Source organism: Triturus cristatus, chromosome 5_2, assembly GCF_964204655.1.
Source record: "Triturus cristatus chromosome 5_2, aTriCri1.1, whole genome shotgun sequence".
Taxonomy (NCBI): Eukaryota; Metazoa; Chordata; class Amphibia; order Caudata; family Salamandridae; genus Triturus; species Triturus cristatus.
In genome coordinates this window covers 190,895,023-190,910,128 of record NC_140588.1, presented here as the reverse complement: position 1 = coordinate 190,910,128, position 15,106 = coordinate 190,895,023, and the positions used below count along the sequence as shown (strand labels likewise).

At 44.8% G+C, this 15,106-nt stretch overlaps 1 protein-coding gene across 1 annotated transcript in view; it reads left to right on the top strand.

Moving 5' to 3' along the window:
- LOC146822775 (cytosolic non-specific dipeptidase-like) overlaps positions 1–15,106 on the top strand; it is a 252,033-nt gene that overhangs the window by 78,430 nt on the left and 158,497 nt on the right. Inside the window, exon 4 of the mRNA XM_085606962.1 lies at positions 11,075–11,237. Within this exon, the coding sequence (XP_085463088.1) occupies positions 11,075–11,237 (163 nt within the window). The remainder of the gene's footprint in view (positions 1–11,074; positions 11,238–15,106) is intronic.

The following is a 15,106-nucleotide window of genomic DNA, read 5'->3' as shown; positions in this document are numbered from 1 at the left end:
GCACATATTGCCTTATTTAAACTTAAACATCCAAAGAATGAAGGTGGTGTCCGTTTTCCTGATTTTAAGTTGTATCATTCAGCTTTTTCAATTCAACAACATTATGCTTGAACTGTCGGGCTGCCAAAAGCAGTCATGCACACTCCCCTGTTCCCCATGAAGGCTGCATTACAGCCTACATGGAGAACATGCCCACCCCTACAGCCTCTGGCTGAGTGCCATGTCACACCAGCCCAGATAACCACATCTGGAGTCCAAACATGTGTTTGGTGTCCTGTTACAGATTTACATGTCATGGCTATTCTTCTTTTGGTCAATACGAAGGCCAGGTCAATGAATCTATTCCGCACTTTGTGCTTGAGTGGGCGAGGGAAGAGCCCTAGCAGACAGGTTTCCACTGTGGGGTTGAGTGTGCGCCCCAATGTGGCATTAATTCTGGATATCACATCTGACCAAAATTTGCGTACTTTCTCACAAACCCAGGTCATATGTGTGAAATCCACATGGGCTTGGTTGTATCTCAGACAGCATCATGGTTCCCCGCCATAAACAGTAAATAAGTGGCTGGGTGTCATATATGACATGTGTATGAAGTTAAATTGTATATATTTCAGCCAAGTATTACAGGATATCTTCTTTGGAGATTCCAGTACTCTGCCCCACTCTGTGTCGATTAATTCCCTGTCAAGGATCAGTTCCCATCTGCTTGTAGTGTGGTAAGGGATGCTCCAAGCAGTGAAGCATAGAACTATTTAACTTAACTGTTTGGCTGAACCCAGTTTGCTCACTGAATGTAAACCTGCATGCATTTCGTGTTCCTCTCTGCCCAACCCCCACAGCTGACTAAATGCCCGAGCTAGCACCTTGTACTGCAGGAACTGCCCCGGCAGGAGACCACATTCATTCATCAGTTTTGCAAATGGGAGCAGAGTTTTCTCTTGGTAGCAGTCGCCCACAGTCTCAAGTCCTACCCCCATCCAATCTGCCATTTGGTCTGGTGTGATGATCGACTGCGGCTACCCCGTGGGGTAGCCCTACCACGTTTCCCACCATCAAATCAGCCATCTGGGCAAAGAGACAAGCTAGAAAGGCCAGTTGTTCTTGATAGGGTGCATATACACAACACAGCGTAGGGTCCAGGCCAAATAGTGTCCCTGCGAGGAGGACATACCTGCCCTCTTTGTCTATCAGGGTTCGTGTCGGTTCAAGAGGACTCTAGCTCTTATCCAGATCAACACCCCTATGACATATGCCGAGAAGGTGGTGGCGAAGATCTGTCCCCTCCACCGCCTACATAGTTTTTCCACCTCACATTTGAGTAAGTGCATCTCTTGTAATAGAGCTATTTATATGCCCCTTCTCTTTAAATAGTTCTGAATGTTATGACGTTTGGATATTGACCCCATCCTGTTAATGTTCCATGTTAGAAACCTTATCGTATGATGGGTTGATGACATCTTTGTAGTGATCGCTTGCCTCCCTCTATTCCCACCCCACCCAGCCCCTCTATCCTGAAAAAAAGAAAAGATCATCCCTCTCCTACAAAGTAAACAAATCCAACCATTTGCAAAAACCCTCACAACAACAAATCCCCGATTCCCAGGGCAGTTTGGCAATGGCCAACCACCCAAACCAGTCATACATCTTCAAGGTCCAGTAAGGGCCCGAACCAACTATGGTGAGGTCCTTGGGGGGTTGCTACTAAGCTTATTAACTCACAGGTGCATACACAGTGTGCGCCGGCCCCTATATTTACCCGGTCCACAGACAGTCCAAAGTAATACAAGGAGGTGCTGGCTCACCCTGACAGGGTTAGGGCTTGAACTGGTCATGCAAGGGTTCATTGGTATATTATCTCATCCGCCCTCTTCTGGGTCACTGTTGGCATGGTAAGACTATCTCCTCTGGAGTAGTCAGAGTCAGAGCCTTCAGTTCCTCGCACAGACCATGACCCTGCCTCCGATGGGGATCCCCCTCGGCGGATTTCAGCTACAGCCTGTAGCGCCATTGCTCTTCCTTGTTCTGTTTGAGAGGGGCTCAGTTTCTTTAATAAGCCTCGCATGGGACGCCTTTTGGGTCTTTTCCTGGGACCTCAATCTCGGGGACACATTCCCGGCCCCGCTGAGGGGCTCTCCATTTTATATGCCTCTTTCTAATCCCATGCTGCTTTGGGATCTTCCCAAAAGTGGGTCTTTCAGTCCGGTACTATACGGAGTCGGGTAGGGAAGATCTGGGAGTATTGGAGGCCCTCTTCTCTTACGTCTTCTTCAACTCCATGAACGAAGCTCGCCTCCGCTAGACGTCGAGTGTAAAGTCAGGGAAAATGGACATTTTACTGTTGCCCACCACTAAGGGACCATTGGTTCGAACTTTATGTAGAAGGATGTCTCTGTCCTTGTAATGTAGGAGCCTAGCCACCACAGGGCGCGGGGGGTGACCTGGAGCCGGTGGTCTTGCCGGCACCCAGTGAGCTCTTTCAAGGGTATAGAATGATGTCGAGCACCCCGGTGCCACCACTGTGCTGTGCCAGGAATCCAAATAAGTGACCATGTCCCCTCCTTCCACTCTTTCTGATAGACCGAGGACTCTTATATTGTTTTTTCTACTACGGCCTTCCCCATCTTCAGTCCTGCGCTCCAGAATCCAGGCCCTATCTGAAAGTTCTGCTACTTTCTGTGTCAGTGCTTGCTGTACTGGGGTCAGCTCCACAATTCCTGACTCCACCACTTTCACCCTTTCAGCTAACTTCTTGTGTTCTGCTCGGAGGAGCCCCAACCCCACTGAAACAGCAATTATATCCTGAAACAATGTTGTCCTAGTGTCTGTAATGGCATCTAGTATCTGAGCCAGCTGTTGTTGTACTGGATCTGCCTCGGGTGGGGCTTCCAGGGTCCCCTATGTCTGGTCACGTGGGTCCTCCTTGTGATTGGGGGTGGCCCCTAGTTGTTCGTCCTAGTCTTGCCCATCTTCTGGTCTCAGAGCATATGCAGTGCCTATGCTCTCAGCCATGGTCACAGATTGCTCCCTCTCGAGGCGTCCCCACAACTGGGTTGTGTACCCCCAAAGTCCAAGCGAGTAGTACATTTCTGTGGGGTTACTCACTTATAATGTGACGTGCTGGCAGGGGTGGCACAATCCAGTCAATGCAGGACCCAAAGGGGTATCCACCCATCCCCAGCCCTACATGCGCACGGCGAACCCCAGAAAAGGGGGCCTCTATCCCCATCCTGTGGAGACGAACTCTAGCTGGGGTCGGGATGATGCCCACCATACCAGGCAGGTAAGCATGTCTCACCTTAGGGGAGAGAAATTATGGTGGTGGATGTGCAGCAGAGTTCCACCCAGGTGCCGGTTCTGTTCTAGTCTGGACCGGGGGTCCAGCTGAGAAGCAGCAAAGGAGAATTGTGCAAGTTCCCCCACTCTGAGGGGAGAGGTCCCAGAGAATGCAGATACCTTCCGGAGGAGCAGGGGCCCTCGCAACTGGGAGAGCTCCCTCGCTGCTCCGCACCAGAAAGACTGCACCACTTTCCTGGGCCGGGTGGTCTCCCGACACAGTCCAGCAGCCAGTCCTCCCCGGATCTAGGGTCATCCACCCAGGCATGTAGGAGTCTCTCCCCATCCGTGGGAGCCTTTACACTGATGCAATCATGGGGGAGCAGGACACTCTGGCCCGAGTCTCAGCTGCCCGCACTCACTGCTGTTCTGCCACATCAGATTGCTCCTCTGGCCAGCACCCAGACAGTACACCGCCTCTGGAATCCAGCAAGGCCGCGGGTCCCATCCGAGCCACACTGTGATGGCCCCACTTTGCCCGGGCACAAGCCCCCTTCATCATTTCCTGTGTTAATCTGTCATTCACATTTTTCTTCCGCCCACCACATTATAGAGCATGTGGCACTAGTTCAGCCCACTTCAGCCATTAGCACTTTTGCACCAAGGGACAATATTTTTCCTCATCTCATGTGCACATCCATCTACAGTAAGGGCACGTCAGTGCTAGGGGTGATGCAAATGTCTTTTTTTCCCCCATTCATTATTCTTTTTATTTTTTCTTAGTCATTCTTGTGTGCTTACAATTTGTTTTCAAGCTACAGTAATAGAAAGCCCTTTCTTTGCAACAATAATAATCACATTTTTTGTGATGTGTATTATCACAAAAAAAAAATCCCATACCTGTTCTAAGTACGCCTACCTGCAAGGAACTTCAGGTACATTTCTCCTAAAACTATACCTGATGGTAACTTTTTTCTAATTAACCTTTTTTATTGCAATCATAGATCTTCCTCCTATAGGTTTCAACATGTTTCCTTTTTCTTCTTTATTGTTTTGAGGCATATACATGCAATACAAAAATCATAATCCTTCTACCAGTTTACCAGGGCAAACCTAGTGGCTGTATCAAATATATTTTTTGCCTATTACATTTTATTTTGTCATTTACATTTCATATTGCTGTCAACTCCATCTGCAGACACAGCAGTAACTCAGTGCCTGCTCATCATCCGTAAACAAAATAATCTTTGAGTATGGTGAAGATTTGGGAATCGAGATTGTGAACTAAATATTCAAAGGGGTGCTTTATTAATTTTGGCTTGCAGTGGTGGGCTAGTCTATCCATCGGATTTGCAAGGCAATCAGGATTTCCAAATGAATATGGATGCGGAAAATATACAGATAATGCAGTTGCACTGCTATCTGCTAGAATACTCTTGTGTCCCTCCTTGTGCCTGAGTACATTGAACATGAATGCAAACACAGAAAATGTCAAATGTTTGGTGTCTTTTCGCCTCTTCCCAGTGGTTAATTTGTAAATAAATAAGTGGCAGGGCTCTCGTCAGGAGGCAGATTGCATCCGCCCATTTCTCCTGTTAGCACTGCCTAAAACAGAACCAAATACTAACCATGCAAGTGGATGTGGTGTAATGGCCAGCGCTGCCGACTTCTAAACTGGGAAACCAGGTTCGAGTCTCGGCATCGGCTCAACATCTAGTGATCTGCACATGGAAAACAAAGGGCAGGGGGCAGGGCAGGAGGAGCAATGTGATTCTGGGTAAATCACTTAGGGCGTGATTTGAATGTTGGGCAGAGAGCCTCCGACTAGCGGTCAGAGGCTGTCTGCCCGACATCCTGTGGTTTCCCTCCAACTGCTGTATTTTGATCACGGCAGTCAAAGGGAAAAGTGCAAGAGGATTCTGCTCCACTTCCAACGGGTTCTGTGAGCCAGTCGGATCAGAAGCGGAATAGTAGCTCAGCACTGGCGTCAGGATTATGATGTCAGTTTCTGACAGCCAATCCATGTCGGTCTTTCTAACATGGATTGGCTGTCAGAAACTGGCTATGGGTGCCCCTAGCTGGGCCCCCTTTCCCTCTGGCCCTCCACATATAGGCCTGGGGGCATCTATGGCGCCCCCCAACATCCCTGTACCACGTGCCTGCCATACAGTGCAGGGATGTTTACCAACTTCCAGTGTTTTTAGCCCGCTGCACAAGCTCCCATTGGAAAATGGATGTTTTCGACCGCACTAAGCGCATTAACAACCAAATTAGGGTGTCGAAATCGCAGACCTATGGTCGGGCAGTTCCTTTCCCGCAACGGTGTGGGGTGAACGCAAGTTCACCTAACATCATAATGAGGGCCTTAATCTCCCAGTGCCTACCATAAATGAATGTGTCCTTAAGTGGTGCTCATGAAAAGCACTGGTATTGATGATTAGGTGCTGGTGCTGAGCACCAGAAACCACCAGCTTAAATGAAGCAACCTCTGTTTTTAATACCTTAATGCACAACCTAGGGTCAATTCCCACCCTCAAGTGCAGAACTTCATTCTGCAAGCGCTTATCTGGGATTTCATAAAGATATGGGAACAATCCATGCTCTTTTTGTGATGTTAGGAAATGGCAAACTGAACTCTTAGTTTTAAGGTAGAAGAAATCATCCATCCAACAAGTTTCTGCGGCACGTGCCTAAGTGTACTCTTTATCTGGTTAATCAAAACCCCTCCCCATCCTTCCGTGCACATCTCTTGGACGTTCAAGCGCTTTGAAATTATTGTCAACGGGTTTCTATTACCAGAGAAAGTTGACATTATCTCCAATAATATTTGCTCTGACAATTTATCGTTGGAACTCTCACCTTTAACCGACAAAAAAAAGAGCAGGGCTCTGCATTGGCCAGCACAATCCAGGCTACAGTTCTCAATTCCCTCCTTACAGCTTGGATCATAACATTTTTAGGGAGATCAAGAAGCAGTTTTAGACAATTACTTTCTCGTCCTTCCCATAAGATAACATTTTCACCCCATTCATTACTGCAAATAGTGCAAGCTTCTGAATAGCTATTTGATTATCCCACCTCAAATCGTCTGAAAAGGTAATCCCCAAATATATATACTCTCTAATCTGCTACAATCTATAGTTACCTAGGAACCACGAAAATGTCCTTTTCCTCCTAGCAAAAAACATTGCTCTTGTCTTATCGACATGTATCGTTAATTTCTTTTCTAGACAGTAAGCATTTAGGGCTTCTAATTTCCGTTGTGGCTCCATAGGTGTAAGATCCATCATCACCAGATCGTCTGTGTACATGAGGCAACTAATATGCCTACCTCCATCTTTTGGTGAAAAGCTATGTGTTGCATGCGGCATCAGGGGAAGGTCTGCAATGAACAAACTAAACATCAGGCGTGCTAAGACGCACTCCTGCCTCAAGCTGTTTTCAACCAGAATTTTCCTGGTCAGATTTCCAAGTCCATCAGTATCAATCTGAACTCAGTTACCACTATGGAGCTCCATTGCCAAGCCCAACAATGCCCCAGATATCCTTCACTGCTGTAATTTTAGGCAAAATATATCTCTATCCACCTTGTTGAAAGCCGTTTGGAGTCAACGAAGCAGCTGTGAACGCCACTTACCGACTCCATTGACTTCCTTGCGGCTCCCGACAACGTGAAACAGTGGTCCATTTTGGAATGCTTCAGCCTCAAGCCTCCTTGATTAATTGGGATCAATCAGGTATCAAAAGCCTAAGTCGCTAGGTGGGTTAACAATGTTTAGTCTGTATTCAAATACCTGCCTAAAAATCAGCTGGGTCCCAGCCGTAAAGCTAGGCTGTGTTCTAGCTCCAATAATTTTTAATTTCCATATAGCAGATTTGGGATGACCATTGGGGAGTATGGGTTCCTTTCCCCCAAAACTATCTGGCCAGTCAATCAATGATCTTGCAATATGCAGATAATACAGTGATCTTAGCTAAAACAGCAATTGTTTTTCAGAAAAAATTAGAAAGATTAAATGATTATTTAAAAAACTATGTAATTAATAATAGTGTTAAGACCAAAGTAGTAGTCTTCGGGCAGAGGATTGGTAAAAGGGAGCATTGGCACTTAAATAACACTAAGCTTCAGCACACTGGTGGTTATAAATATTTGGGATATGGTTGGATGATCATGGTAGTGCTTAGCTGCATTTAGCGGCAATTAAAACAACAGCTGTTGCTCTTAACACCTCTTCCTTTCTTTCTTAATTAGCAAGCAATCTGGTCTGTCTTTGTTTCCAATCATGCAGGTGATTAGGAGAAAATGAATGTTTACGATACCATATGGACAGTAGCGTTTCATGAAAATCTCTCTAAGTGGCTAGACATTGCTCAATGTGAATACTCTAGATTACTTTTAGACTTCCCACCAGCACAGCACAGGTCAGGTGAGCTTAGAATTTAATTTATATAAATTATCGCTCATCTTCAAAATTGCCATAGACAGAACTATAAAACACGTAGTGTAGCAATCAATAAATAGTTTGCTGAAAATTAATCCTTGAGGCTTAATCTTGGAGGACTCTTTAAAGCCGTTTCAGCTTAAAATCATGTGGAGAATGGGTTTACCACCATCACAAATGAGGAACTTAGCAGTAAAACAGGCAAAACATATCTCTTTCCGAAGGCAGTTCAGATTTAGAATAAAAGAATTATAGTTGATATGTCTAACCCTCTCTCCTCTTTAAATCCTTTTTTACAAGAAATCAAATTATACTCAAATATCTCTGGTTATAAACTTAACTTCTCTAAAACTGATATTCTTCCACTAAATCCCTCCTGCTATCATACATGTTTGCTGACACTAATTTCACCAGGTGCCCATCCCAAATCAAATGCCTCGGTATTTGGTATTCCTCTACTATTTTAAATACAATCAGCTATACTTTCACTACTTTAAAACTTGAACTTCAGAAATTACTTTCATCATGGTCTCCTCTTCATTTATCATGGTGGGGTAGGCTTGACACCGTCACGATGATGATTGTACCGCATGACCTTTATATATTGTCTATGCTACCTTTTAAAATACCCATTTCTTATGTCTCTCAGATCATTTCCATTTGCACCAAATTTCTCTGGAATAATAAACATGCACATATTGCCTTATTTAAACTTAAACATCCAAAGAATGAAGGTGGTGTCCGTTTTCCTGATTTTAAGTTGTATCATTCAGCTTTTTCAATTCAACAACATTATGCTTGAACTGTCGGGCTGCCAAAAGCAGTCATGCACACTCCCCTGTTCCCCATGAAGGCTGCATTACAGCCTACATGGAGAACATGCCCACCCCTACAGCCTCTGGCTGAGTGCCATGTCACGGCGCTCAGACCAATTCACAACGCAATCACAATGCTTTTTTTAAGCGGCCTGCGATGCCCCCTGTATGCCTGCCCTCCAACCGCAAGCCGTGCCAGCCGTCCCTAAAAGAAGACCTATTTTCTGTATTTTTCTGTATTTCAAAATAAATACAGAAAAGAAAATGAATAGTTTTCTGTCTGTATTTATCTGTAAAAATCAGTAAAAACGGAAAACTGGGAGCCCTAATTATGTAATTAGTTGATATAGTTATTTTCCCCGGACCACCATTCTTCAGATGGCGGTCACAAGCAGGAAAAAATACAGTGATTGTCGCGGACCTAAAAGGACAAGTGACTCCCTGTGACCTGGAAGTTTGCTGGTGTACTGGGCTACAGGTTCCATCATTTTCCTACTGTTAATGGCCATTTTTCAAGGCTAACCAATATTTTGGCTATTTTTTTCCACCCTATATGTGCTGATACTTATGGTCATTGTAGTTCCAACAGGAGGAATACCAATAAGGAACTCCCTCCCATAAGTTATAATTGGGCCCTTAGTGTTTGTATAGGACATAGTGTTAGAAGAAGTATTAGTGTTAATCTTAAGTTTAGTTTGAGAGTGATAGTATCAGGATAGGAGTTATGGAAAGGATTAGGTTTATATTCAGTGTTAGAGATAAGGTTGGCTTTTCTGTAATGTTAGAAATGGGGTTGTTGGTGGACTAGGGTACGAGCCCAAGTCAATCAGCAACCACAATCCTAGTCAAGGTAAGAAGCAGACAAATCCTAAATGAACCTGTGATCACCCTCTGGTAGTTTGGCACAGAGTAGTCAGGCTTAACTTAGAGGCAATGTGTTAAGCATTTGTGCAACACTTCAAACAGTTAAACATTGAAAACACCACACAAAAAGATTCCACACTAGGTTAGAAAAATAGAGATTGATTTAATAAATGAGACAAGACCAAATTGACAAACATCCAACCAGTAGAACTTGAGTAATTTTTAAAGAATAAACTGTAAAATAGTGCTTAGAAGCAATAAGCTCTTACTTGCGATATCTGGTCACACCGGACAGGGACAATTTCAAAAGTTCAGGCCGACTGTGTTAGAGCGTGGGCCGGATACAGAGACCCAGTGAGGCCGGCTGAGCAGAAGTACCATACTCCTGGCTGCTGCCTTTTATGTCCCTGAGACTTCTGATCAGGAGGCCAGCCGGCTAGTCCTTGGAGTCGCTATGGGTTCAAATGATGCAGGGTCAGTCCTTCTAACCAAGGAATGTGAACAACAGTCAGCAGGTCAGCACAGCAAGGCAGGAGTCAAGCAAAGCAGCTGTCCGGTAGAGTGGTAGTCCTTCAGTAGCACAGCAATCCTTCTTCCTGGAAGAGCCTTCACTGGTCCAGAAGTGTAGTGAATGGTGATGTTTGAGGTCCAGTACTTATACCCAGCTGTGCCTTTGAAGTGGGGGAGACTTCAAAGGCATGCCTTTGAAGTGCACAGAGGTACTTGCCCTGTCTCTAGACTCACTACAGGCAGACGATGCAGCCCTTTCTATGGCAACAGAACAAGAACACAGCCTATTCAGGTGTAAGTGAGGCTGAGTCCTGATCCTCCCTCCCATCCTGAGAGGATGGCCCATCAAGTCACACCTGCTCTCCCATTGTGTGTGGCTATCCAGGGGGAAACACACAAAGCCCCGTTCTCACCCTCCCCAGACGTGTATTAGAGAAAGGCAACAGGCACCAAATGGCTAAAGTAAGAAAATGCCAACTTTCTAAAGGTGTTTTTTTCAGAATTGCAATTTAATATCTAACTTTACAATAAGTTTGGATTTTGAATTGTGATTCCAGAGACTCAAAACTTGAAATGTCTATCTCTTCACAATTGGGAATTTCACTTATAAATCACACAACTAAAAATAATTAAAATTCCACTTACCAGCTGCTCCAATGGCCGCCGCCTTGCTTCTCTCCTCCTATCCTGGACTACGACTGCACAGGCTGCACAGGCTCCTAGATGCAAAATCCCAGTGCTTTTATCATGCAAATAGTATTCCCAAGCGCTGGGATTGGTCTGAGTGGCTCTGTTTGCGCCCAGACAGTGCATTAAAACCTGAGGTGTTTTTCCATCCCGGCTGTGCAACACAGCCAGGTTGGAAAAACTTAAGTGCGCATGTGTGTTTTGCTGGCCTAGGACGGCCGGCCAAACACACATGAGCACTTAAAAGATAATTATGCATGTGCAGTGTTGTCCATATTGTGATAGGTCAGTGCTGTGCCATTCATTGTAATAATATACATTCCTGCATACATGATTCGGGTGGACTGTACAGAAGAGGTGTCAATACAGTCAAGGATTATGTGACAACAAATATAAATCAACATTTTACATTTGGTAATGTGAAGAAAACAATTACTACTCCATTTGTATGCTGAGTCTGACCTGCTATTATATTAATTGCAGTTTCCTAATGGGAAGATAATCTCTCTACCACCTGCGATTCTAGCAACATTTGGAAGTGACCCAAAAAAGCCTACTGTCTGCTTTTATGGTCATTTAGATGTACAACCAGCTAAGAAGGCTGACGGATGGACTACAGAGCCATTCACAATGGTGGAGAAAAATGGTAAGAGTGTTCATAACCTATTCACATTTTCTTTTCTGTGTTATTGTACACCTGGCCCTGGGGATTTTGTACAAGCAGCCCTCATAAAATAGATGTTCTCTTATAAAAGCGATCTAGCAGCAAAGGGTGTAAAGTAGGGGGCAAATTTTCATAATTTATTTTTTCGTACTTACATGAAATGACGGAACAATTATGCAAAATGATGTGTAATTACATGAAATGTAAATCTCTTATTTAGTGCTATATTTTAGCAAAAAATATGCTCTCCCATCAACTTTTGACACAAGGCTGCATATTGCGCCCAAAAAATTGCTAAAAAAACAAAACTGCTTTGGCACGTTTTGGTTGTTCAAACATTGGTGGCTCCTCTGCTATGGCGGAGGAGCGTCGCCCACTGCCTTTGAGCTGTGTAAAAGAAAGGAAATATATAATGATAATAACTTTAAGTTATTATCATTTTATGTTTCCCTGCTGCTCTGCTCACGGAACAGGGCAGGGGAGGAGTGGTTTTTCCAACTTCTGAAGTGCGCAATGACTGTTTGGTCGGCCCTCTCAGGCCGCCTAAACTATCATACGCACTTTCCCTATCCTCCATGCATTACAGACAGCATGGAGAATAAGCCCAAGCCCCCATTCCCTGGTTGAGTGTCAAACCAGGATGCTCAAAACCATTCACAGCGCTGCAGTGTTGTGATTGGTCAGGGTAGACTGGCTGTTGTTCCCGGCTTCCTGTCCCACGAGAAGAGCAGGAGCAAGGAGAAGAAACGTGGGAGCCTGCGGCAAGGTAAGTGTAAAAAATATGTTTTCCCTTTGCACATCCCATGCCCCCACAGTGCCCCCCTCACCCCACCCTGGACCCTTCTTCATCTCCCCTCCACGCCCACCCCACCACCTGTGAGTCATGCCGGCCATGCCGCCACTGTGTTCAAATTGTTTCTGTGCACTCGTACTAAAATGTAGTCACGAATGGCAGCACAATTACACAATGTTGTGCTTTGATGTAATTTCTGCAATTTCACATAACAAGCGTAATGCAATAGTCCTGAGTTTATGAGAATAACACAGGTGTAATTTAGATTTCGCCCAGGCCTACTATAAGGATAAAACAGGGCATTTGTTGCCATACAGGGAATGTTTCAAAGGGTAGGAAGGGGAAGGGATGGATGGGAGAGGTGAACATGACTGGAAATGTGGGGTCATAAAAACAGATCGTCTGTCTAATGTTCCCTGCCATTCTGCCTTGTGCTCTCATTCAAAAGGTGTGACCTTTATTGAGATGTTTTTTTCATACCTTCTCAGCCCCTTTTCCTCTTCCTACGAATTGAAGTGTTGCCAGCGTTTTTATGGGTTTGTGATGTTTGTTGGGTTAAAAATTTGAAAGAACTGCTGTAATTTGTGATTCACATCTTCTCATTTGGAAACGGTTTCATCTCCTTTAAAATAATTTTTTTTACTTATTATTCTCCCTGCCATTTTAGAGCACATCTCCACCAGACAGCTTGCCCTTGGTCTCCACATCACCAGTTCGAAAAATATGTCTGTGTTATTTGTGCAATATTGTTTTTTCTTGTGATCTGTCTTTTCTTAAAAATATCTGCATTTTCCAAATTATATCCTACAATTGTTGGGCATGGAGAAATAGTGTCACTGCACGAAAACCCTTTTTAGGTTTCGCGCCTAGCGATGCAGTGCGTAGCACTGCTCGCGCAGCGAGAGTCCTTTTGTCCGGGGTTCCGAAACGGACCCTGGAATCGTACACCCTCATGCGTGTGTTTTTACTTTTGTGGCCTGCTATTGGCCTTTGCCTGCGTGTTTGTTTTTAAGCTAGCACACAATAGGCCAAAGGCGGGCGCATTGCTCTTCCCATGGCCTATTGTTGTCTACTACGCGCATTCCTGCCATATGGTTTCAATTATCGGGCCCAGACACGGGCGCGATAATTTAAACCATATGGCTCGCTGTGGCACGCGCGCGCACCACTCGCAGGCTTCTTTGAAGCAATCGCGAAAGTGAAAGCGATTGCTTTCCCAGACGCTTTTTTTTTAAGTTAAGTCAAACCTTATACTTTTAAAGTTTTGAAGCAGGTAAAATTATGATAATAATCTTTACATTAGCAGACTATTTATATTGTGGTAGCAATAGATATAAAATACGAAAAACACTCCAAAATATGAAATATAAAAAAATTCTATTCTCCATAATAACATCCACGGGGCCCAGAGCGAGGGTAGGACACCGGCGAAGTTGCTTGTCTACCACCACTCCGGAGCAACTGTAGTGCTCTGTACTTCCCCGTCAGCCCGGAATAGGCCATTGGGGGTTTTGGTACACCCAACGTACCTATTCTTCACTTGCCTCCTTCTGCCGGTATCAGCAAACCTCTGCGATACGGCGGTGCACTCACCTCTCAATCTATCGGTCCTGACGAAGTGCCATTGACCCCTTCTGGGGCAGATGGGGCACGAAACATGTTGACCGCACTCACTTAAGTTTAGCCCTTAGGGAACATTATTTCCTACACAGGGCTTCTTCACAATTTTAACAAGGTTGGAGCTACCTCATGAATTAAAATTGTAATTGGCAGGATTGCTCAAAAAACCTTTTGTATCCACCTCACCCCTCGTGCACCTACTCGCCCTCACACCCACACGCACCCATACGGCTTCTTCAAAAGATCCCCGACAAAGAGCCCCGGTTTCGGGAGCCCGTCAGGCATTGCAGCGCCGGCCAGACGAGGGGCAAATGCCCATATGATGAAGCATGACATCCCTTGGGGTGTGTGAGGGCATTACGAAGAAACACCTGTGCTTCCCCTTCCCCCCTTTCCCCTGTCCTAGATAGCACCCCCAGGAACTGCTCATTCTTTATAAACGGAAAATTCTACCACTTCGAAAATGGCCCCTAAAATTCTAAAACAAGCGGAGCCGTGCGACTGTGGGTCAATTAGTCCTTGTTCTTCCGGCTACTGTATGATAACATACCCAAAATCCGATCCATATCCGTTCCACGGTGCTCTATGAATGAAGGGAGCCCTCGCACTTAACAGTGTGAATGAGCGTCATGCCATTAAAAACACGAGCGTTAACCTGAAAGGTATCTCCTTTGGTTATCTGTGCAAATGAAATTGTTAACAAGTTTAACAAGTTTCTCGCATCTTCATTCTACAGCGTGAAATAACCGTTTACGTTGGCAAAGAATAATATCGAGATGGTCTGGCGGTGAAAGCAAATAGATATCCTAAAATGGCAGTGAGCCCAAATTAGGTGCCTGTTTCAGAAGAACGACGATTCTTGAGGCATTTACTTTGTAAAGTAGCATTTATCCCTTGATTAGCGTGGAGAAGGTGATTAGTGACTCCATCCACGATGGCCGCCAAAACTGTACACAAAGCTATAAGACTGATGCTGCTCTAGCCCTTCTTCTCTCTCCGCAGTAGGCGCCTCGGCTGTCAGATAGAGTCTAGGAGAAATCCATACCCAGTTACGCTCGTAACTGCGGACATGCGACTGTGGCAGTAAGCACATAAGGGTCTGGCAGAACCATCAGGGAGAACTTTGTGAAAAACAAACTGGCCTTGCTACAGTAGGAGAGGGAAGCTGAGATACAAGAGACAAGGTACCGTGTTATCCTTGGACTTTTTAGTATTATTATGTGCTTCCATACAACTAGTCACTTTTAGGCCCTTCGTACAATTTAGACACCATTACAGTTTGATATTTTTTATTCTATTTGTGTTAAATCATGCAAATTATTTTATCTCCCTCTGCCCCAAATATAAAAGTAAATGTTAAAGGTGTCATCAGGGCTGGAAGCAAAAACCCCGGCAATGGCGAGAAGATCATGCTTTGTAAATATGTAATATATATTTG